Here is a 24,173-nt window from a genome sequence, read left to right as displayed (position 1 = left end):
TAAAAGCAGTGAATATGTCATTTACAGTACCCCTTCTTTGCCTCCCGACTCGATCCAAAACTTCTGGCGGTGTGGTGTATAATTTGTCTCTGTCGATGTCGGCAAAGTCAAATTCGTAAAATTGTCTAAACATACTGGTTAACAGGACCTGGTATAATTGTTCCGTTTCTTTGGGACACCACTCCGGCAATCTTACCTCAGTGAGATTTAAAATCACTGAGGCCACCGCGTAGTGTACCCCTTGGTACAGCACCTGACCGGTGGGTACCAATACTAAACCGTTCCCGGGTCCCTTGGTGGTGGTTGGGCACCCTCCTTTCTGGGCTAGTGCTACCGGAAGCGTGGGCAGGGGCTTGCGTGGGCGGGTGATGAGTTCAGTGGCGTTCACCGGAATAGGGGAGTATGGGGCTCCGCACGCTCGAGTGCTAACATCCCATCTCATCCCCTTCCCTTCATCCTGCCACTGCCTCTGGAAGAAGATGGACACGCCCTTGGGGCAGACGCGTCTCGAACCCCACATACAGACATATATTCCCTCATCCGGTTCCCACCATTTGTCCCAACACACACGTAATTGTCCGTGAGTTCCCGTAATAGTCCGATGGGTATTATTACCCAGTCGCTCCCACTCGACCGTAGAGTTTCTCATGTCCTTTCCCAGCTTTCGTAGCCACCACCATCGCCTTGGTGGTACGTTCCCATTGCACACCAGACAAATCCTCTTTCCCACGGTGACGCTGACTCTGGGCGCTAGGATCCTCACTCGAGGGCACGTTAATGAAGTCTCTTGGTAGGCAAAACCGAAATTGCTGGAATATTCCGTAGAATTCGTTCCCAGCCAACCTGGCCATCTCCCTTGGTGGAAGTAGGTGGCGGTTTCCTCTACCTCTCGCTCCCCCGTCCCATCCGTTGCGATGGGGGCCGTGTCCCCGGAGCACCCGAAAATGATGACGTCCTTGGTGCGGCCTCGGTAGGCCCACCCGCACCCGATCGCCATGAACGCGACGACAATCCTTTCCATCGTATCCCAGGTTTCTGTAACCAACAAAATGATGTAGCCGGGCTCCCGATAGGTGCTGGCCTAAATTAATTGGACGCGCGGGTTCCTGGACCCCGCTCCCTAACAAACACACATACCGGGCAGACTTCAAAATTGTACTCTTAACACCATATACTTTACATTCCTTAAACTATGACCATAATTACCTATCTTAACTTATGTACAGCGCCGCCCTCCGTGGGGCGGCTTTCCGAATCCCTGTGAGGTCTGTCGTGTGCCACACCCTGCGGTGGGGCTGCATTGATCTTTGGCCTTGATCCCCCGCAGCCTGTCGCTGCTGAACGGGGATCATGTCTTCCTGGGGCTGCTTTAAACCGTGGTTGGGGAGGATGGGGAGAATCTGGCCAAAATTTTCTGGGCTGGGGCGCTCGAGCCGACCTACGAGGGGCTGCTTTGGGTTGGGCTCCCGGGGCCGATGGACCTGGGGTCGTGACTGTTACCGTTACAGCCTGTGGTTCCTCCACAGCTGCCGGCTCCAGCTCCCCTCCCTCAGGCTCCGCCCCCCCGGGGTCGGGATCTGTGGCTTCCGACTCCACCTCACCTGTCCCTACAGGTAACGAGTCTCCACCCCCACTCCCTACCTCCCCCAAGCTTGAGTCGAGGGCGGGACTGCCGTCCTCTGACTCTTCCTCCTCCGTGATTGGGTCTAAAGCGAGGTTGAGCTGTTCGGGCTCTCCCCTGCCTAAATCCCATTCAAAAGATGAGACCTCCCACTCCAATGGGATGGCCTCTCCCTTCACGCAGGCTACTGCTCCAGCCTGTGTGGTCTGTGACTCTGTTACAGGCTGAGGATCTTTGTTCTCAGACCTGGTCCCCTTTGGTGGCCCTTGTGTACCCGGTTTAAACAGTTTACACTGGTTGATGTGAAACCATTTGGTACGTCGGGGCGTCTTCACTGCATAAACCATGGGGCTGGCTTTGTCTACAATGCTGTATGGCCCCATGTACAGTGGTTCAAAACTCCCTACCCTGGCGTAGTTTCGGACCATGACCTGGTCCCCGACTACCCACTCTTGTTGTTTCCGAGGTTCCAACAACAGTTTATTTCCCTGGTGCTGTCTTCCCATGTTCCCAGCCGCCTGCCCATAAATCTGTCTCAGGCGCTCCAAGAGGGTTTGGGCGAATTTGTCCCGTTTCACCTCTCGGAGCTGGCCCTCAGTGAGCACCGGGGCTAGCACATGGGTGGGTGTTCGCATGATCCTTCCAGTCATTAACTCGTGCGGGGAATACCCCGTGCTTTTGGACTGGCTGGCTCGGATCCCCATGAGGACTAAAGGCAGGACCTCCGCCCATTTCTGGGGCGAGCCCATTGTCTCTTTCCTCAGCTTTTCCTTGAGGGTCCGATTCATACGCTCAACAATCCCGGATGACTGGGGATTGTATGCTACGTGCCACTTTCCCTCAATGCCCAAGAGCCTGAGGGCGTTCTGCATTACTTGACCGGTGAACTGACTCCCTTGGTCGGACTCTACAAAACGGGGGAGTCCCCACCGTGAGAACACTTCCCGAATCAAGATCTTAGCAGTACCCAGTGCCGTAGCTGTTCTGCACGGGAAGGCTTCTACCCATTTGGTGAACACATCTACCAGGACAAGGCAGTACTTATAGCCTCCCTGGGCGGCGGGCAGGGGCCCTATGTAGTCGACCTGAATCGACTGCCATGGTCCCTCTACCCTCCTGATGTGCCCCATGGGCACCTTCCTTTTGTGGGGGTCTGGGTTGTTAGCAGCACACACAAGACAGCTTGCGCAGAACTCGCGGACATCGTCCCGAAGTCCCGGCCACCATCCCGCCTGCTCCACCCGTTGCCAGGTGACCTCAGGTCCGGGGTGTCCCGCTCCTGGACCCTCGTGGGCCAATTGCAGGAATTCCCTTCGGTGCTGCTGCGGCACAACCCACTGCTCCTTTCGGAACAGCATACCTTCTTTGACTGTGAGGGCTGCCGTACTGTACGGACCTTCTACCTGTTTGCCCTCTGTGATGGCTTTTAGGACTGCTTTTAGGGCGGGATCCAGGGTTTGGACGGTCTTTAGGTCTGGGGGCGGTGTCACCCCTGTGTTCCTAGGAATTCCCTCCCTGCCTTGGATCGCCGCCACGGGTCCGGGTTCGTATGGGTCCCAGAGAATGCCGTTGCGGGCACCCTCCCTGGCTAGCGCATCCGCCTGCTGGTTGCCCTGACTGCGGGGTTCTGTAATGGAGTGAGCCTTCACCTTATGGATGAACACCTCTCCTTTCTCCCCCACAGCTGCTAGGATCTTCTCCAGCAAGGGCTTAACTGTTAAAGGCCGCCCGTCCGCGGAGGTGTACCCGCGTCGGGACCAGATGGCGAGGTACTCTGTACACGAATTGCACGTGAACATGCTGTCTGAGCAAATCGTGTATGGGGTTGGGAAAATCTCGGGGTGGGTAACCACGTACGCCACCGCGGACAGTTCAGCCTGCTGCGCGCTCATAGTGCTGGGGAGCTTAATTGCCAGGGCAATGTTTGCCGCAGGGTCATAAACTCCACACCCTGTGAGTCGCTTGCCGTCAGCTACAGTGCTAGAACCGTCTACGTAGATCTCGCGGCCCGTGGGATGTATCCCGGCCCGTAAACCTATGTTAACTTCCCATACCCCTTCTACGGAACATTGATGGGCTGTCCCGGGATATGCCATATTGGCTGCGAGCCTTGGCGCGCAGAGGCCTTTAACTTTGAGATCCATCTGGGAAAGGAGGAGGGTCCAGCGCGCAATCCGAGCGCTGCTTATGGTCCCATCCTTAATCCTCCCATCCAGAAGCATCTTCGTGGGGGTGTGATGGGTGAGGAGCGTAATGGGAGAGGTCCCTGTGAAGATCACTGATCTGTTCACAGCCCAATGCGTGGCCAGGAGATGCCGTTCGCAATTGGAGAAACTCCTCTCCACATCCGTGAGCACCCTGGAGGAATAAACTACTGGTCTTAGCTTGCCGTGCCGCTCTTGGAGCAGCACTGCGCTCAGGCTGTCCCCACTAGCGGCTACCTCCAGAAAGAACTCCTCTCCCCCATCTATGGCCCCTAGGGCTGGCGCGGTCTGCAGATCTCTTTTCAACTTCTCGAATGCTGCCTGGCACCCCTCGTCCCAAGACCACTCGACTCCCTTGTGTAAGAGTCGAAGTAGCGGGGCCGCTGTGGCAGCATAGTCCTCGATGAAATCTCTGCAGTACCCGGTCAATCCCAAAAAGGACCTTACACCCGTTACTGTGTTGGGAATCGGCAGATCTTGTATAGATTCCCGTCTGGCCTTATCTATGGCTCTTTCCCCAGCGCGGATGGCCAGACCCAGGAATTTAACTTCCTGCTGGCCGATCTGGGCTTTCTTTGGGTTTACTTTGAAACCCTTCCTTTCTAACAGTTCCAACAATTCGGCTAACAGTGGGCCGTGCTGCTCCCTTGTATCTGTGAACTGGAGTAAGTCGTCCACATACTGCACTATCTGGTTGGGCTGGCTGAACTCTTTCAAACTCCCCGCCATGCACTGATGGAAAATGCTGGGGCTGTTGTGAAAACCCTGTGGTAAGCAGTTCCAGGTGTACTGTTGCCCTTTGAAAGTAAAGGCAAACTTGTACTGGTCCTCCCGCCGCAGCGGAATGGACCAAAAACCGTTCGAGATGTCCAGCACCGTGAATGTGGTCGCCGATGCTGGAATACTCCCTATTAAGTCTGCAACTGCTGCTACCGTGGGCGCGCAGGCTGGGATATTACTATTGAGGACTCTATAGTCCACCGTGGCTCTCCACGAATTGTCCGGTTTCTTTACCGGCCATAATGGGGAGTTCACGTGGGTGGCTATCGTCCTCAATACGCCCTGCTGTACCAATGAAGATATTGCTGTCTCCATGTCGGGTTCTGCCTCCTTGGGGAAATTATACTGCTTTTGGGGTCGGATCATGGGGTCCCCGTCTACGCTGACTTCGAACCCAGTGACTCTCCCGCAGTCGTGCTTGTGGGTGGCGAACGCGGTCAGATTTTCTGACACACGCGCCTGCAAGTCCGTTGGGACGTTTGTTATCATGAGCTCGAGATCGTAACCTCCTGATGGCTTCATAGTGCACAGGGCCCCCTTTTCTTCCTTCCCCGGGATTACGACTACCTTACCTAAACCGCCCTCGGCTCCCCAGAGACAGTGATTTCTCAGGTCCACGAGGATCCCGTGTTCCACCAAGAAATCAACCCCGAGGATGCCTTTCCCCCCCCCCTCTTTCTACTTCAATAGGATGCACGTCCATGTGGTGTGGAGCGCTCCCAACACTGTCAGATCACAGTCAAATTACTATGTTTCTCAAAAAGACAGAAACAAACAACATAGAAACACAACCCAGTAAACTGTACAACACCAAAAAATCGTACAGATGGGCCAAAAACGACACGGAAAAATACCAGAAAACAATTAGCAATGCATCAACTCAAGCTCTCTTAGACACCTTTCTGGATAACATATACACTCACAATAAAGAAGGCGTAAACCGGGCAGTTAGTAAACTAAACAATATTTTTGATAATTTGGCAACAAATGCAAACTTGAAAGCTCGCAAGAACAAACCCAAAACAAAAAACTATGAAAAATGGTTTGACCATGATTGCCATAACATGAGGAAAAAACTTAGAAAACTATCAAACCAAAAACACAGACATCCAGAAAACGAGGAATTACGCCTTACTTATTGTCAGACGCTAACACAATACAGAAACACACTCAGGACCAAAAAAGAGCAATTTATTAAGAATACACTCAGCTCCATGGAGGAATCCATTGAGTCGAATTGTTTCTGGGACAACTTGAAAACACTACACAAAAAACAACACGACGATTTGTCCATTCAAAATGGGGACACATGGGTAAACCACTTTGAAAAATTATACCAGAAAAACACACTAGGACCAGAGCAACACCAAATACGCAAAAAACTTGAAAAGCTTGAAATGGCCATAAAAGATAACCAAAACCCGCTAGACGCCATAATAACAGAAAAAGAACTTCTTGAAAAACTCAAGGACCTGCGACCAGGAAAAGCTTGCGGGACAGACGGCATACTAAACGAGATGATTAAACACGCAGACGACAAACTGAAACTGGCTATCCTAAAACTCTTCAACTTGGTTCTGAGTGTCGGTTATTTCCCTGACATCTGGAACAAAGGACTCATAACACCCATATACAAAAGTGGGGACAAAATCGACCCAAACAACTATCGAGGCATCTGTGTAAACAGTAACCTGGGGAAGGTATTCTGTAGCATCATAAACAAAAGACTTATAAACTTCCTTGAAGAGCACAATGTCTTGAGTAAAAGCCAAATTGGATTCCTGCCAAACTATAGAACATCCGATCATATCTTCACCCTACAGACCCTAATTGACAAACACGTTCACCATAACAAAAGCAAAATCTACGCATGCTTTGTAGATTTCCAGAAGGCTTTCGACTCCATCTGGCATGACGGTTTATTCCTGAAACTTATCGAAAGCGGGGTAGGAGGTAAAACATATGATGTAATTAAATCAATGTATACAAACAATAAATGTGCAGTTAAAATTGGAGACAAACAAACAAAATACTTCCCACAGGGGCGGGGGGTGACGCAGGGCTCGCCAATCTCACCGACACTCTTTAATATTTACATTAATGGATTGGCAAAACTACTTGAACAATCTACAGCACCCGGCCTCACCCTATATGAATCCAAGGTTAAATTCCTCCTCTATGCCGACGACCTGGTTCTGCTGTCACCAACTAAGGAGGGTCTACAGCAGAACCTGGACCTGCTGGAGTCGTACTGCCAGACTTGGGCCCTGACAATAAATCCCCAAAAAACCAAAGTCCTTGTGTTCCAGCAAAGATCCAAACAACATGGACCCACAATAAATTTCACAGTAGGAACAACCAAAATTGAACAAACCACTCACTACACATACTTGGGCTTAAAAATCAGTTCTACGGGAAACTTCAAACTGGCTGTGAATGAACTGAAAGAGAAAGCAAGAAGGGCTTTCTATGCCATCAAAAAATCAATCCAAATAGAAATCCCAATTAGCATTTGGCTCAAAATTTTCAAATCAGTAATTGAACCAATTGCACTCTATGGCAGTGAGGTCTGGGGACCACTAACACAACAAGATTTTGCAAAATGGGACAAACACCCAATTGAGATCCTACATGCGGAATTCTGTAAAAGTATCCTCCGGACTCAAAGGAAAACAGTAAACAACGCATGCAGGGCGGAACTAGGCCAATACCCATTAATAATCACTATCCAAAAAAGAGCCACCAAATTTTGGAATCACCTACAAATGAGCAACCCCCAATGCTATCACTACGACGCCCTGAAATGCCAAGAGCTGACCATAAAGAAGAATACCCTCAGTCAACTAGTCCTGGGACTCAATAAAGTAACTAATAACAATACTAACAATAACCAGCCCCAGGACAGTGACAGGGTAACACAAAGAATTCGACCCAACACAATCGTCGCTAAGCAAAAGGAAAAATATCTGTCATATTGGGCAGAAACAACAAAAACCCAAAGCAAACTCAATTGCTACTTGGCCCTAAACAGACAATACAACATAGCTGATTACCTGAACATGGTAAAGGATAACAAACTGAGAAGAACCTTGACAAGGTACAGACTTAGCGAACATAGCCTAGCGATCGAAAAAGGCAGACACAGGCAGACCAGGCTGCCAAGAGAAGACAGGATATGCTCTCACTGCAGTCAGGGAGTAGTTGAGACAGAGATGCACTTCCTCACAGCCTGTGGAAAATATCAGGGCATCAGAGAGAATTTCTATCAAAAATTCTCACAAATATGCCCTGAATTCAGAAATCTGACTGACAACCAAAAACTCCCATTCCTACTGGGGGAGGAGAGAAGCTGTGTAACACTGGCGGCACACTATGTTACAGCTTGCCATGAACAGAGGGACAACCAGTAAACTAAGACAAGAGTATATATAAACAAGGCGAAAATATATTTATAAACTCAGGGATATACCTGTTTATACACTGTATGAATGGATCCGCGTTTATGTGTTCAACCATAAATGTATTTTGATGCTTTGGCAACATAAGATGTACCTTATCATGCCAATAAAGCGATTTGTATTATTGTATTATTATTGAATGGAGAGCGGGAGGGAGTGCGCGCCAGCCTGTGCTCTACCTGTGAAACCCGCTACTAAATATGGAGCCTGGGCGGACAGAGGTGAGGCAAAAGGTTTGTCCGTGTGGATCGCGGTACACGAAGCTCCCGTATCCAACAGGTAACTACCCCTTTGTTTCTCCACCTCCATCTCCACCACAGGTCTTCTCCAAGCGTCATAGCGGAGCGGACACAAGTAGATGGGCTGCGCGGGCGTCAGTCATTTAGGTGTTTCGGCTGGGGTCTCGGGGGCGATAGGGCTGTTAGCAACCGCTACCTTCCCCTGCCAGGTCATCAGAGACCGCATAGTCTCCAAGACTGACTCGATCGCAGCGGGGTCCACAACCGCACCACCCCCTTTATTCGGGGCAGAGGCTACGGTTGGGTTCTGGACTGGTGTTGGGGCAGCGGCCTGCACTTGTGGTTGTGCTGGTGTTGGGTAAACTCTCGGGCCGTTGGCGACTCGGGCTTGGGCTTGATCTTGGGCTGCGGCGAACGCTCTCTCCCTCTTATCCTTCCAAGGATTCCTACAGTTCTTGCGCCAATGACCCTCCTTCCCACACCCGTAACAACTGCTATTTGCTTGGGGATGGCGATTTCCCTCCTGACGCCATTCCTTTTTAGCAGAGGCTGCGGGTCTCACCTCATGCACCTTTCCTTTCACAACAGGCGTTTTCTTGCCCTTGTTGTTTCTATAACTGATCGTGAGCTGATCTAGTACTACTTCCTCCGTGGAGCGGGCGTTAGTGGGGTCAAACCATGCTTTGGCCTGTTCCTTCACTACTGGCAGGCAACCTGCTACCAGGCACCGAAGCCAGTGAGCCCTTTGTTCGCCATCCAGCCCGGCCCGGTCCGGCCCGCCCGGGCAGCTGCGCCGATACACTGGCCACAACCTGTCGGCGAAAACCCGTGGGGGTTCTCCCTCTAGCTGCACTGTCTTTTCTAAACGGAGGAACGGAGTTCCGTCCCCCTCTCCCATGATCTCCAGAATCTCATCCCGTAGCAACTCATAGTCCCTGTGCCCTCTCTTGCTCTCGTCAGGGAGACACTGGAGGAGCGAACTGTCCAGGGAGAACAGCAGCATTTTAGACTGTTCAACCCCGTCGCAGTCATTGACTGCTGCGGTCTGCTCCACGTCCCTGAAATGCACGGAGGGATCTCCTGACTCGGAGAGCTTTGAGATGTGACTTATCATCTCTCTTAGCTGTCGTGCGCTATGAGGCATTATGATCTGACTCTCAAGGGGTCCGTCATCGCCATTTTCTTCATTTGGACCGATCCTCCGGTGTCTCGTTGGACACATTGGCGCCGACCCCGACTCTACTGTCTGGGGTTGCTCTACCTCAGGGCTCTCTTCCTCTACCGTCTCCGTCTCCTGTCCCGGAGTCCAAGACTCCTCATAGGCAGGAGGCGCAGAAGGTTCGGGGGTTGGTACCCCAACTGCCTCTTGTGGAATCGGTCTTTTGGATTCCTTGGCTAGCAACAGCTGACTCGCTGGTGGATTTATGAGACACACCAACCCGTTTGCCTTCGCTAGGGCCTTTCTCAGGTCCTCTAGCTCCCGGCGGCAAGTGCTGTGGTCGGTGTTCTCAGATCTATCCTCCATGGCCATCTTATATGCTGCCCTGGCTCCCAGGAGCTTTTCCTCTTGGGCATCTACTTGTTTGGCTAGACGGGAACACCTCTCTCTCATTCTACCTTCACTGGCCTTGGCCTCAACGACCTGACATTTTAAATATTCTACCCGGGTTTCGTGGCAGCGAATTACAGAGCGGCGTTCCTGGTTCAGCGCGTCAAGCGATTCAATCAGTTTTTGACCTCCCGCAACCTTTTCCTCTACGCCTTTAAGCAAGCCGTTGATCTGGACTGTCTGTGCTGCAACTACCTGGTCCAAAAGCTGGACTTGCTTCTTGTAGCACATCAGCCAGACCGCCTTTTCTACAGATTTCTTATGCTCTCTACCCGCTGTCCACTTGATGGCTGCGTCTAGCGGGCGCCTATCCCTTAGTAGATCAGATATCCATTGTTTTGTGAGGTTGACTTTTCCGAAAACATAATCTGCTATTCTTTCATCCATCACATTTCGTTTATTCAGATCTTGATCTAACACACTACTTTCCTGCTGCCAAGGTCCTGCCGCGGTCGCCATTTCTGTAGGGGGTTTCTCTTGCTCTTTCTGGTCTCCTGCCAGGCTTCGTGCAATAATTACCCTTGAGTGGTTCGACCCACTCCCCCTACGGTTCTAGACCTTGGACTTAGGTGCAGAGAACAGTAGTGCAGAGAAAGAACTCAATAGACCAGGTTGAATAGCACGAAATGGATGCTTTTATTTTTAAACAGTTTGAAGCATTACAAAATACATGTCATAGGCACAGATTAAAGTTACTACAATCATGCACAAATTTATGAACTTGACTCTATGGAAATGGGGAACACACGGCACATCGAAAAAGGGGAAACACATTACGATTTCCCTTAACTCCCTCCCCTATACCTAAACTAAGTTTCGACCTGGGGAACTTGGGATCATGCTCACCACTCTCAAAATCGCGAGAAAGGGGGTTCGCAGCCTTTTTGGCACCGCTTTCCGTCGTCACGTGGATTTGGAAACTTCTGGCGCAGTCGATATTCTCTCCTCCCTCGAGGCGGTGGGGTAGACCCAGCCTCGATGAGCGCTCGTTAAGGTTGAGATCCACTGAGTCGATTTGGGTTCATGGAGCAGACCCAGATGCAGGCTATGCACTTGGGAGAATCTTGTGGCCTAGATCGCCAGTCCTCCAGAAGGTTTCTTCTCCGTCGGCCTGGGTCGTCGATGATCTCCCGACCTCAGTACCCGGGCCACCCTCGTCGTCTTCTCGTCGTGGCCGAGCCTTGTTTGGCTGAACACCGACCACGTTGTCCTTTTACCGAAACCGTCCGTCTTTAAAAAGACGAAAACGTTTTCATCGATCTGCCGAAGTGGAAGAGGCGCCGATCCGGGCACCGTCCGCCCTTCGTTCGTTCCTCGTAGAAGAAAGTTCTTGAAGAAATGGAAGCCTGAAGTTGCCCAACAAGAAGCCGTGGCAGTGAAGAAGAAGTTGTTCAAGTAACCCGAAGTCCGAAGTAACTTAGATGGACTTTCAATCCATAGTTATACTCTTTTGGGACAGTCTTATCTCCCGCCAAATCATAGTCCTGTCTTTGTATTAATTTTGGCGGGCAGAAATCTCTGCAGGGGCGCTTTGTCTTGTAACGGAGCCGGTGATAACTTAAACTGGCCTTCCTGGCCGATAATGTCTTTCAATGTCTTTTGCATTGTCACCGTGGCTCGGTTCGCATATTGATCGGTCCGGACATTTTCCTTGATGGCTGCTAAACGGTTTTTCCTTTGTACGATAAATGGGTATAAGTGTTTTTACATTGTCCGCCCATATCTTGATGGGCCCCATCCTGTACTTATAATCCATTGAATATGTATGCTGTTGCTCTGAGTTTCGGTTCCCAGAGACTGGCTTTCGTGGGCTCACTGTCTTCAATCCACAAGCCTGTCTGGCTTGCAGTAACAGAAATAAAATGGTTCATAAACTGATCACGGGGCCTGGCGGCCATTTTGTATGCCCTTTTATCAAAGGTTTTTCTGTGCAAGCTTACTTTGGTCAATAAACAGTCTTATTTTATCCAGTTTTCTTGCGTGATTTTTGCTGAAAATTGCGAATCTTACAAGGGGTTGCCTGCATAGTGAGTGAGAAGGGTGGTTGGGGGGGTGGTGGTGATGCTGCGGGGAAGAGAGGTATGTTTTCTTATAATTCTTCTCCATTCTACCCCTGTGGAAACATCTGGCTTCACCTTTCCCCTCCCACTGTGGTTACCTTCTTCTGATGACATACTGAGATGAAGAACACCTTCCACTCTTTAAGGTGCCCGACCCTTACAAGGCAAATGAAGGCTGGGGTGAAGCCATGGATGAGGACTCCTGGGAGTTCCCATTTCTTAGGCTGGACTGTGACCGAGTGTAACTGGTGAGGTGTACTGGCATCCACCTGGGCACAGCTAGGCCCCACAGGGTGAGGTCCAGATCAGCCTAGAGCCTTGAAAAGAGGCCAATTTGTTTTAAAATTTAAAGACAGTCACTTACCAAGGGAGCTGAGGAAGACCATAGCTGGGGACGGTGATAAGAAACCGCATTCACCCACACCCCACCCCCATGAGCATGAGGGCACCAATGTTTCCAGGGGCCAATAGCAGGCAGACACCCATGTGCTTGATATGTTGCTTGCGTTCTCCTGTCCCATGGTAATTTGGTGTCCTCCCATTGGCTCGCAAACACTGACAGAGCCAGTGCTGGAGGGCACTAGCGGGTTTAATTCCAGCCTAACCACCAGGATCACAGATGATAGGCAGACAGACAGGAGAGGCTGTGGGAGAAGGTGAGACTGGTGACAAGAGAAGGTTGGTGGAGATGCGGCAAAGTCATAGTTAATATCAGCATTATGTGCTTTCTCAAAGTATTGTAGTGCCCTTACAATTAGCTGCAAGATCAAATGTCACTATGTATACAGCTAAACAAGCTCTTCTGTTTTAGACATCATAGGGCAAGAGGCCAGCTGCTCCAGTGACCACTTGGCCACTTCCAGATCCACAAGCCCCACCCTGTCCACAATAATGAAAAGGAAAGGACTTTCATTTATATAGTGCCTTTCACGATTCAGGATGTCCCAAAGCGCTTTACAGCCAGCCTGGAGCCAACAAGGTCCTTCTTTACATATGCATATTGCATGTTGCGGCCCGATGACATCATTGAGACCCGTCTGTAATCTTAACTCAGGCCTGAGCGGGGAATCCACCTGGAGTTAAAATCGGGGCCTAGTCACTGTTGTAATGTAGGAAACGCGTCAGCAAGCTCCCACAAACAGCAATGTGAGAATGACCAGATAATCTGTTTTAGTGACGTTGGTTAAGGGATAAATGTTGGCCAGGACACCGGGGAGAACTCCCCTGTTTTTCTTCAAAATAGTGCCATGGGATCTTTTACGTCCACCTGAGAGAGCAGACGGGGCCTTGGTTTAATGTCTCATCCGAAAGACGGCACCTCCGACAGTGCAGCATATCGGCAGAAGCTTTTGACAGTCAACAACTCGTGAGGTTGAGAGGAGAAGAAGAGGACGGTGTGAAGTGACTTTATTTGGTGTGTCAACTTTTATTCATTGATTGGAAGTTCTGTGTCTGATGTCACTCAATGGTTTACTTTTTGGTGAATCACGGATCTTGTCATGCATCACATCACAATTATATATTCTTAATCTTTAATTTTATTAAAACAATTTCCAATCACAGGAATACAGGACAAAAATACACGGAGGATAGCACAAAGGGGCGAATGTATTACACAAAGGATAACGCACAGCGTGGAATATATATACAGAATAACACACAGTCCACAGTGTGTTATATACAGGAAAATACACAATCTGGAGTATACAATATACAGGATAATACACAATCCACGGTACTTTAACAGACATATGGGGAACCTCAATCAGATTTAGATAATGTCAACATCTGATAGCACCTGCTATCACTGTGTGTTGTAATATTGATCATTGTGTGTCTCCTACCATAGGTCACTGTGTGGGTGCATCTTGATATGGGTCAATCTATGTTATAACGCAGGTGACTGTGCCCTCATGCCTGTCCCAATGTTCAACTGTTACTACTGTCCTCACTGGGCCAAGGATAACGATTGTTGGATAATGTTCACATGTGTACAGTTCCAAACAAGCCAGTGTTTTGGCTTTTCCTCCAAATGGAAGCAATTACTGTACATGGAACCAACCCCAGTGAGGCCTCATGCCTGCTCTGGCTACATGGGTCACTCGCAGTGGCTCTTAGCTGCAGCTTCTGAAGACACAATCTTTTATCAATAGTATACTATAACATATCACAAGTACCAACATTCTGAACTGTGAAGTGTTACATGGACCCTTTCTCACACCAAGAAGTATTAACAGTGAAAAGGTCTTTCTCGAGAGGCTTCGGGCCTTGTCAGTGGTTAGGATGTTGTGTAATCATGTATAGATTAGGATTAGAGTACAGTTATCCTGCTACAAGATGAGTGGGGAAGGAGACAATACGAGGCCATAAAGTTCATGGCTAGTTCTGTAAGGAGAAGGTAAGACTGGGTAAAAGTAAAGTTAAGTAAAGGCCAAGTTACTAAGATCCAACTGCTGAGATAGGTCCTCACAAGATGGTTGGAGTCGGGCTTCTTTCAGGTTAACTGAATCCAGCTGTTCTGTAAGAAAATAAATAAAATCAATATAATCCTCTGGCTTCAAAAGATAGAGCAAGGAGAGAATTCTACTTTGGTTACTTTTACCACAGAAGTTAACATTGTGTTGTTGCAATTTTGCCCCCATATTTTCCTTTTCACCTGGATTTATTTCTCATTATAACTCCACCTTCAGCCATGTCAACAAAACTGATTCACTAATGTCCTTTAGGGAAGGAAATCTGTCGTCCTCACTCGATCTGGCCTCTGTGACTCCAGATCCACAGCCATGTGGTTGACTCTTAGCTGCCCTCTGAGATGGCCTAGCAAGTCACTCAGTTGTCAAGAAGGCGGCTCACCACCACCTTCTCAAGGGCTATTAGGGATGGGCAACAAATGCTGGCCTTGCCAGTGATGCCCACATCCTGTGAATGAGTAAAAAAAGGCACCTTCTAAAACAATCCTCTCATTTCTGTGTTTAGTTCAATGTTTTGATCAAATTGTGTCAGTACTTGCAATCCATATTATTAGCTTGTTTTAATTTAGTTGCTGGCACATACTGGGGAATGGTGACTAAATGGTGTAGTGAACCAAAATATTGTCCTTTCGCCTCCAGAATCCTGGGTTCAAATTGAGCCCAGAATGAAGGTAAGAAGCCTCTTCTCTCTGATGGTAGTAAGGACCCTATACAAAATAAGTTTGAAATTATCGCAGCCAATTTCTAATGGGGATGAGCTGACATCATAAGACTGCACGTAACTCAGGAGTACCACAGCGGAATTTAAATAAACCTTTGTGTAAATAGTCTGCATTAATGAATTTGAGACAAGTTTACATATAGATATTAAAACATTTATACAGTATAAAAAACAGGAGAGGTCAGTGGGTAAGTACACTGCTTGGTGAGATACTGAACTACACAGTCCAGAAGATCTGAGGTTCAAGTCTCTAGCCTGAGCTGAATTCGCGGATCTCAGCCAAAGATGGTGGCGGGAGTGGTATAATTGGCCTCAATATTCTCAGTTTGGGGGAGTATGGAAATCAACAAGCGTTCCTACTCCTCATCATTATTCAGTGACTCCTTGTTGGAAGTGCATCTGAGTGGATATTGGATAGGAAGAAGTTTGTGTTCAGCTGTGATGCCCCCATTATTGAATAGTCTGTTGACACTCATGGGTTGGATGATATGAAGAAGAGCCACTTGGCCAAAGCAGCAGAGGTCTGCTGGCACTGGGAAGCTGTATCTCAGCATAAGTCACCACCTTCAGATGAGGAAGGAAAAGCTAAAGAGAACCATTGAAGAAAAACAGAGGGCAGACAATTTAGAAATGTCAAAATTCCCAATACATTAATGTCCATTCATATCATATCTTGCTATACCTGTTACATTTTCCATTGCTTTTAAATGAATACAGCCTTACCTGACTGGAGGAGCGGTCTGACTTCCATCACTTTTTCATCCTGTTTGGAATCTATCCCATTTGCCCAAACGGTTGTTCTCTTGGAATATGAACAGTGTCCATGTTCTGAATTGCTACCTTTAGCAGATCGGCTCCTCTTGAGGCTTGTTTCATCTTTACCACAATCTGAAACCTGCTGCCATGTCTCACTAAACATTCTGTTTGGTTCTCCAAGGCGGCTGATTGCTGAATGACACCGTCCATACTTTCTAATGTCTGTGACCTGAAGGGCATCAGATATCTTGTACTTTGTAGGTTGTGTTACCGAGATAACGGAGGAGGGTGTGTCACCATGTACAGCAGTCACAGTGCTGGGCTCAATCACTGAAAATTAAATCAGAGGACTAGGGAATTCACAGAGAGAAATGTAAGATCAAAACTGCATCACACATGGGGAGCTATAGATACTGAACAGGGCATCATACAGGGAATTGTATGGATTGGACAGGTCAGCACACACCTATTAAAATCATTTCACTGCAGAAAGAAATACTCCCTGACTGGGTGGCACACTGAGTTAGACAATAGCCTTTCACATTTGGGACCCGAGTGCCAGCTGTAGCGATTCCACATGAAATTAATTTAAGCCGATTGAATCAAGCACCTAGTTGCCATGGGCTCACAATACAAAGCTGACTTTATTTTGGTATGAAACTGGCAATTACATTCAAAGAACTCATAGGATTACTGTTATGGGAAATGAAAAATCTCACAGTGGCCAGGCCTCTCTCTGAGGTTGGTGGTGAGGCATATTGTTGGGACAGGGTACAGAGAACTCAATTCTGCATCTTAACTGCTATAACTGACCTGGATTGCAGACACTGGGTGACTGAAATGGAAATGATGTAATCTTTGGTCAGACCACATCTAGCGTTGTGTCCTTTCCTGTCTGTCTCCGTGCATTGTCCTATCATGCTTTAATTCCTACTTATCCCAAAATAGCCAACAAATCTTCTGCTACTACTTCCCTGCACAGTCACCTAATCGCTCTTTTTGCCCGCTTTCTATATTTCTCATTTTCTCCTGTATTATTGCCTTCATATTTTTCATAAGCTTCTTTTATAAACCTCATTCTTGCTCTAACCTATTTATCCATGGTATCCCTGCTTTTGATTAGCTCCCCTTACTCCTAGTTGGTATGTATTTAATCTGTACCTCATCCATCTCTAAATATCTCCCATTGCTGGTCCACTGTTTGATCTGCCATTTTTCCGAACAATTAATCTGCGTTATTGCTGCATATGCCTCTGGGCTTCCATTCATAGCTTGCCCAGCTGTAGGATGTTGACCGAGCTGGCATGTTCAACAGCTTTATCAGCTTTTTAAAAATCTATTTCAATGTAAACCTAATTTACTTACAGTCACTATTATGTAAGTGTTCCACCTTCATGTCACTTACTTGTCTTGCTTTGTACCCAGAACCAGATCTAGGACTAGGATAAGCTAAATGGTTTACCTCATCTGTATCAATCTTGTGATATGCATCCTTTGTACAGTGTTCACCTGGCTGCAGCTGGGGGAAACGTGCTAAAGGAGTGGAGAGTGGCAAAATTAACACCTTTGTTCAAAGAAGGGGAAAAGGATAAACTAGGAAATTACAGGCCAGTTAATCTTACCTCGGTTGTGAACAAACTACTACAGCCCATAATGCAGAATGGAATTAGTGAACACTTAGAAAGGCGTGGGCTATTCAGGGACAGCGACAGTGAGCATGGAATAGTAAAGGACATCATGATTAAGTTAATTTAATTGAATGTTTTGAGGCAATTACTGAGTGCATAAATAAAAGCAATGTAGTAGTATATATATATGAACTTTCAGTGAACATTTGATAAGGTGTCACATAAAAGACATATTATGAAAAATAATACACATAGAATTAAAAGGAATGTAGCCGTATGAATAGAGAGATGGCTAGGGGACAGAAAGCAAAGAATAGGTGTAACTGGGTGTTTTTCAGACTTGCAGGTTTGGGGGTAATGGTGTTTCCTTGGGATCTGGGCTGGGAGCTTTTTTGGCTTTCATTTATAAAAATGATTTGACCATAGGTACAAGAAGAATGATATCGGTGTTTGCTAATAAAACAAAAAATAGGGTGCACTGCATGGCAAACTGTGAATAAGATTGCAGGAAGATACAGACAGCTTAGCAAAGTGGGCACATTGATGGCAAATGCAGTTCGATGCAGATAAATATAAAGAAGTACATTTTGGGAATAAATGAGGAGCAAAAAGAAGCATTCTTTCTACAGTAGGACTCATAATAGAGTGGAAGAACAGGGAGACCAGGAGATGCAGATACATAGCTCTTTAAAGATGGAAGTACAGGTTAAAAAAGGCTAGTGGCATTCTGATAAAGGGTTTTGACCCAAAACGTCAGCTCTAATTTCTCTCCACTGATGTTGCCTGGCCTGCTGAGTTTTTCCAGCATTTTCTATTGTTATAGTGGCATTCTGGGTTTTAGTCATAGGGGATATGACGTCAAAAGCAAGGAAATTATGCTGAATTACATGACATGGTTACGCCATTGTTGCAGTTATGGGCACCCAATTATAGGAAAGATATTAGAGCCATAATAAATGTATTAGTAAAGCTTCAAGGGAATGATATCAAGAAACTAAAGTTATAGTTATGAAGAAAGGTTAAATAAAACCTTTAACAGAGTAAGTTAAAGGGGGATCTAATGGTCGTTGTAATAATTCTGAAAGGTTTTTAGAGGGTAAAAACTGAAAGCTTGTTTCCACTGGTTGGTGAGTCAGTAATAAAGCGGCAGGATTATCACCAGGGGAAAAAAGGGGGAATGTTAGATTTTTTAAACGAAGGTTATTGAAATATGGGATGCTTTACCACAAGTTGCTGTTGAGGCAGAGATTACAATTTAAAAGGGAAGGGACTGGGCAATGAGATTGGAGCAGGTAGTTCCAGTTATAGAGTAGGCACCCGCCGTGGCCTGAAGCACCTCCTCTTGTGCTGTAATGTCAATGATTCTTATATGTTATGTGAGCATTCAATTGTAACAGAAAGCTCTTAGCAAGCCAATCTTACCATTGATTTGGATGTCCGGGTGCTGGCGTGCAAGTTTGTCGGTGGTTATGGAGGAAGTGCAGCCCATTGGAGGCAGGATTGGACAGGGACCTCCTTTTCAGCAGTTTGGGATCAAACCACGAGGAAGACTAACCCAGGCGAATATCTCCTGGATGAAAACTCCTTCCTGTGTGCCTGGAACGATTTACAATCAAGTTTGCCAAATCCCAGTCTTCACTCTCCAGTCGGCCTTTTTAAAAATCCTGGATTCAAGTTTCTCGTTGACTGAAGCCCAATAGATGCAACGTGCTCCTTTCCAAATCTTACATAAAAAGATTTATCCCGGGTTATCCCATATAAGGAAATCGTTTGCCATAGACAATTCCACGCTACCCCGTATCAACGTTTCTCCAACAATATTCTCCCTTCTTTTGGTTCGGGACGTGCAAAAGGACGATCCAGGTGCATTTATTTCGAATTACTGCTTTCTCCTGGATTGCAAATCCTGATAAATGATCTGTTTATCCCACACATTGCTCTCTCCTTTCGTTTTCTGATAGGCTCGAGTTATTTTCTGTGTTTTCCCCCTTCTAGTTACCGGATTTTTCGAACTGTGCCCTTACTCCTGCTCAAATCGTGCTTGGAGTCCAGTTTTAGAAGACCAGGTTTCCATCTTTCTCTGGCCAGTGTTATTGGTCCAGAGATTTCCTCTGTTTGGTTTATCCCATCCCCTTTTCCTCTCCTGTTGCTTCCCCGATTCCTTCTTAGCTGGTTAACCCAGGATATTTCCCTTTTCTGATTATTTTGGAATAATTAATCTCCCACTTCCTCCTTCCCTGGATAATTCCTTTGCTTATTGACCGCTTATCCTGGAAGTATTCCTATTTTTCTCTGGTTTTGGATTCTGAGGCATCCCCTCTGCTCGTTTTGGGATAATTCCGTTATTTGCTTGGCTATTCCTGGATTTCTTCTGCGTATCCCGGGAAAGCTCCTTTCCCACTAGCTAATCGTTAAAATTGGATAAGCCTTTCCCTCTTTGGCTGGCTATCCTGAAGTATTATTCCCGATCCTTTTTTAAAAAATCTGGTTAAAGGATCCTGGATGTCCTCCATTTCTATTATTTCACTGTTGATTTTTTAATCTCCCTCCCCCCTCCCGTCGCTCTTTTTCTATAAATCGATCTTTATTCCTCCATTTCCCCCAAAACATGACAAGCAGACATGATTTGTTAAAAAATCATTCGGTATTTACTCCAATTTCTGTCCATCCACTCGCGTTAAGGATCCGCTTGCTGCTCCTGTCCTCCCGCCCCCACTCAGCGGCTTTTATAGATTTCTATTCCATTTCCCGAATTCAGCTGGTTCCTGATCCAGAGATGGACGAGCTGGGCCGGGAGACGAGCGCTCCTCCCGAGCACGGCGAGGGCTGGAACCACAAGCGCCTCTTGTCCAGGCTGCTCTGCAACCCCAGGTTGGAAAATTATTAGACCGCATCACACTGTAAAGCTACCAGTCTCAATCGAACGTGACATACCCTGACGTCTCGCACTTTAAATAATAAGTTAGTAAAAATAAATACTGCGGTTGCTGGAAATCTGAAATAAAAACAAAAATTGCTGGAAACGCTCAGCAGGTCAGGCAGCAGCTAGGGAGAGAGAAACAGTTAAGTTTTCAGGTTGATGACCTCCCATTAGAACGGGACCTAAACGGTTCAGTTTCTCCCTCCACAGATGCTGCCTGACCTGCTGAGTATTTTCAGTAGTTTTTATTTATTTAAATTGATCTGTGATCTGCCTCACTCCTCCCATTTCCCCAGCCCTGAATTTCCCTCATAAACATTGATCAAACAGGATATCTAAAGCTTCTCACCCCCTCTTCTGCTTTACAAAGACATGTGGAGAATGGTCTTGCCTTTAGAAGAAATAGGAGCAGGAGGGGGCGCGACAAGGTAGATGCAGAGAGGATGTTTCCCCTGGTGGGGAAATCTAGAACGCAGGGGCATAGTTTTAGAATATAGGGTCGCCCTTTTAGAACTGAGATGAGGAGGAATTTCTTCTCTCAGAGGGTTGTAAATTTGTGGAATTCTCTGCCCCAGAGAGCAGTGGAAGCTGGGCCATTAAATACATTTAAGGTGGAGATAGACAGATTTTTGTAAGATAAGGGAGTGAAGGGATATGGGGAGTGGGCAGGGAAGTGGCTTTGAGTCCAAGATCAGCTATGATCTTATTGAATGGCGGAGCAGGCTCGAGGGGCCAAGTGGCCTATTCCTGCTCCTATTTCTTATGTTCTTATTTGAGCCTGCCCCACCATTCAATGTCATGGCTGATCTAAACTCCACCTTCCCGCACTATCCCCATATCCCTGGATTCCCTTAATATCAAAAATCTATCGCTATAACAAATTACAGCAGCAGTGATAGAAACCATAAAGTTGTTAAAATGTAATTACTGTCAAAAATGTTTGCACTCATTTGTTACTCTGCTTTCCAATTGTTTATCCAGCAAGTCGCAGATAAGCCAGAACATTCTGTATCTTCACAAGATTAAAAGTTATCCTATTCACCACCTACCAGAAATGTTGCACCCTCGCCTGATTGCATATCCTTGTAGTCTGTTTGCTGAACCTAATGAAGGTCATCTTTGGCTTCTTGTTTGATTCTAGACCAAGCTTCAGATATCAAGTTCTCCAAAGCTCTGCTGTCCACATCCTACATGCCGCTCACCCCGATATTGCCAATGTTCACTGGCTCTCATCCTCCAATTTATTGATTTGATAATCATGTTCTCATTAACAAATCTCACCATGGCTTCAACAATTTCCTCCAGCCTTAAACTCCTAGGCAACACCCAGCACTCTATTAACTCCAACCTATTGTAGATCCCCAATCCCTCCACTCAACTGTAGGTAACACAGCCTTCAGTCATGGAAATGCACTCTGGAGTTCTCTACCTAAACTCACCTTCAACTTGTCTCATCCAAGCTTTGTCATCTCTCCAATTCTAACTCCTCCCTTACCCTCATGTGAAACATCCTCCAGTCATGATTTGTCATGTAGAGTGCCTGATCTCATTATGCCACTGAAGGAATACGAGGGAAAAATAAACATTCACGTGTGCAAAGTTGTCTCATACAGCACCTAGTAGCTAGTTACAAATCAACATTTGCAGAACGCTGGGAAGAGGTTGTGTGCCTATTCCCACAAGCAGGACATAAATCAGGGGAATGAAGATGTTTCACCAAAATGTATTAGCTCAAAGTGAAAATGCAGTATATGAGCAATCAAATCTGCTTCTTTATTTGATACTGTACAGTATGTGATTTTTTTGGTATACAATTCTAAAGCAAATTCCTTGTCAAAAAGTTTAATACTCAGCACAGAAAGTTAATCCGTAAAAAAATAATGACACGTTCCATCTCATCTGTGCCATGTATATTGAACATAGCTTCAGCCAATGAGAAGTCTTCGGCCCATGTAAAATATGGATGGAATCCTTACAATCATGATCAAAGATTTAAAAAGAGGAACAACTTAGAAACCAGGGGAATCCTTACAATGCTTAACCAGCCAAGTATTTTACTTTGCAAATGTTCAAAACAGCAATCCTAACAAACCAATTACAAAAAGAACCATAATTAATATTTTGGCCATTCGCCACCAAATGTCTCTCCTTTATTTACCCATGTGAAACTATAGTTGTAAATATAATCAAAGCTCATTATCACATACTTGAGGGAATTCCACAGCATATGTTTACTTTCAGCAGTAAAACATCTTAGTTTATCAAGAGATAAAAGCAATTACATTGATTATCAGGTTCAAAGTTAATGTGATTTAGACTTTTCATTACATAAGCTTTAATGATTGATTTAGTCAGTTTAAATGTCTCATGTTCTTCAGAATTCCACCTTTAAAAAAGGGTATAAGTGCATCGAAAGTTAGTTTAGGAGTTCTTCTGGAGAATCTTGACTGTCACCTGAATGGAAGAGAAAAGAGATAATTTATTGTTTTGTGAAAATAAAGCTCCAACACTCAACATTCATCCTTACATAAGCTTCACACCAGAAGTGTCTGCATCCTAGCTTTCTATGTTACTGCAACTAAGACTGATTGGTAGAAAGTGCTCTTCTGTGAGATATAACTGATCTCAGCTCCAGTGGCAGTAGGGGCACTCCAACTGAATGAATTGCCTAAACTGGTGATGGAAAAAACTAAGAGCAGAGGTGCTGCTACCAGTGTTTCCTGTTGGATAAGTGTGTAGTTGTGGACACTAGGCAAGGACAGCATCAGGCTTGGCTACAAATAACCTGCTAACCCTCAAGTATCTAGGCTCACATGAAAAATGGCCACCCGGCTGAGATAGTGGAGGGCTACATGCGACTATAGATTTGAATATAGCATTAGTTAGGAGGGAATAGAAGGGTGGGGGGCAGGAGTTATGCATGTGTACTGTAGGAAATTTGGGCCACAACTGTAAAAATAAATCCAAAGCCCTGTATGAACTGTATAATGATCACCACATTCTAATCTGGGTTTACACAGCTACCATTCATTACTCACAGTCTTTATTTCTGTGTACGCGTCTAATCCGTATTCTCCAAGTTCCCGCCCGGTGCCCGAAGCTTTGTATCCACCAAATGGCGCTTGAGCACCAAATACGTCAAAGCAATTTATCCTGTTTGGGGGGGGGGGGGGGAAAACAAGAAGTTTAAATAAGTTACAAATTTAGAAACTAGCTCAAAAATGCCATCAAGGCTTTTCTTGTCCAATGGTGCCTTTATAGCCAATGACAGTCATCATTGAAAATCCTCAGAAGTACAAATAAATTGAAATCAACTCGAACATCCTCTAATTATTTAAGATTAAGATTTTTATTTCAATATCAGATGATTAAGTATTTATGCGTGGTAGTGCTGTGCTACTCCTTTATAGAAGTATGGAATTGGTGAAATAACTGAATTGTTACCGTAAAAAAAAAAGTAAATTTCTCCTCCATCCAATATCTGTGGAGCAATGCTAAGGACAAATACAGTCCCTACCACTTAAAAAAACATCCATGGGTAGTCACATATCAGTAAAAATGTGATAACCATTAGCATGAATGTCAATCTCAAAGTTGCCGGTTATCGCATCTTAAGTACTCCATTTATTTCAGGTAGAGACAGTTGCGCGCTCACCCGTGACATTATTGTATGAGTGAAGTACATATGAAAAATATTTAACAAAAA

At 46.2% G+C, this 24,173-nt stretch overlaps 2 protein-coding genes across 2 annotated transcripts in view; both read right to left on the bottom strand.

The window, feature by feature from the left end:
• Window positions 1-11,826: 11,826 nt before the first annotated feature.
• Window positions 11,827-20,593, bottom strand: LOC147104221 (uncharacterized). Its single transcript, XM_085961384.1, has 3 exons — window positions 18,970-20,593; window positions 15,887-16,249; window positions 11,827-14,489 (listed from the first exon to the last, which is right to left on the bottom strand). Exons 1-3 carry the CDS (start codon window positions 19,034-19,036, stop codon window positions 14,392-14,394), a joined length of 528 nt encoding a protein of 175 aa, XP_085817510.1. The 5' UTR covers window positions 19,037-20,593; the 3' UTR covers window positions 11,827-14,391.
• Window positions 20,594-22,219: 1,626 nt separating this feature from the next.
• Window positions 22,220-24,173, bottom strand: part of LOC147104220 (aldehyde dehydrogenase, mitochondrial-like) — a 66,301-nt gene continuing 64,347 nt past the window's right edge. Inside the window, exons 12-13 of the mRNA XM_085961383.1 lie at window positions 23,506-23,620; window positions 22,220-22,921 (exon numbers count right to left, since the gene is read on the bottom strand). Of these exons, the coding sequence (XP_085817509.1) occupies window positions 22,889-22,921; window positions 23,506-23,620 (148 nt within the window). The 3' untranslated portion in view covers window positions 22,220-22,888. The remainder of the gene's footprint in view (window positions 22,922-23,505; window positions 23,621-24,173) is intronic.

Source organism: Somniosus microcephalus, chromosome 19 (assembly GCF_052327205.1).
Source record: "Somniosus microcephalus isolate GS21.2 chromosome 19, FLI_Smic_1.0, whole genome shotgun sequence".
Taxonomy (NCBI): Eukaryota; Metazoa; Chordata; class Chondrichthyes; order Squaliformes; family Somniosidae; genus Somniosus; species Somniosus microcephalus.
This window is presented reverse-complemented; position numbering and strand designations above follow the sequence as displayed.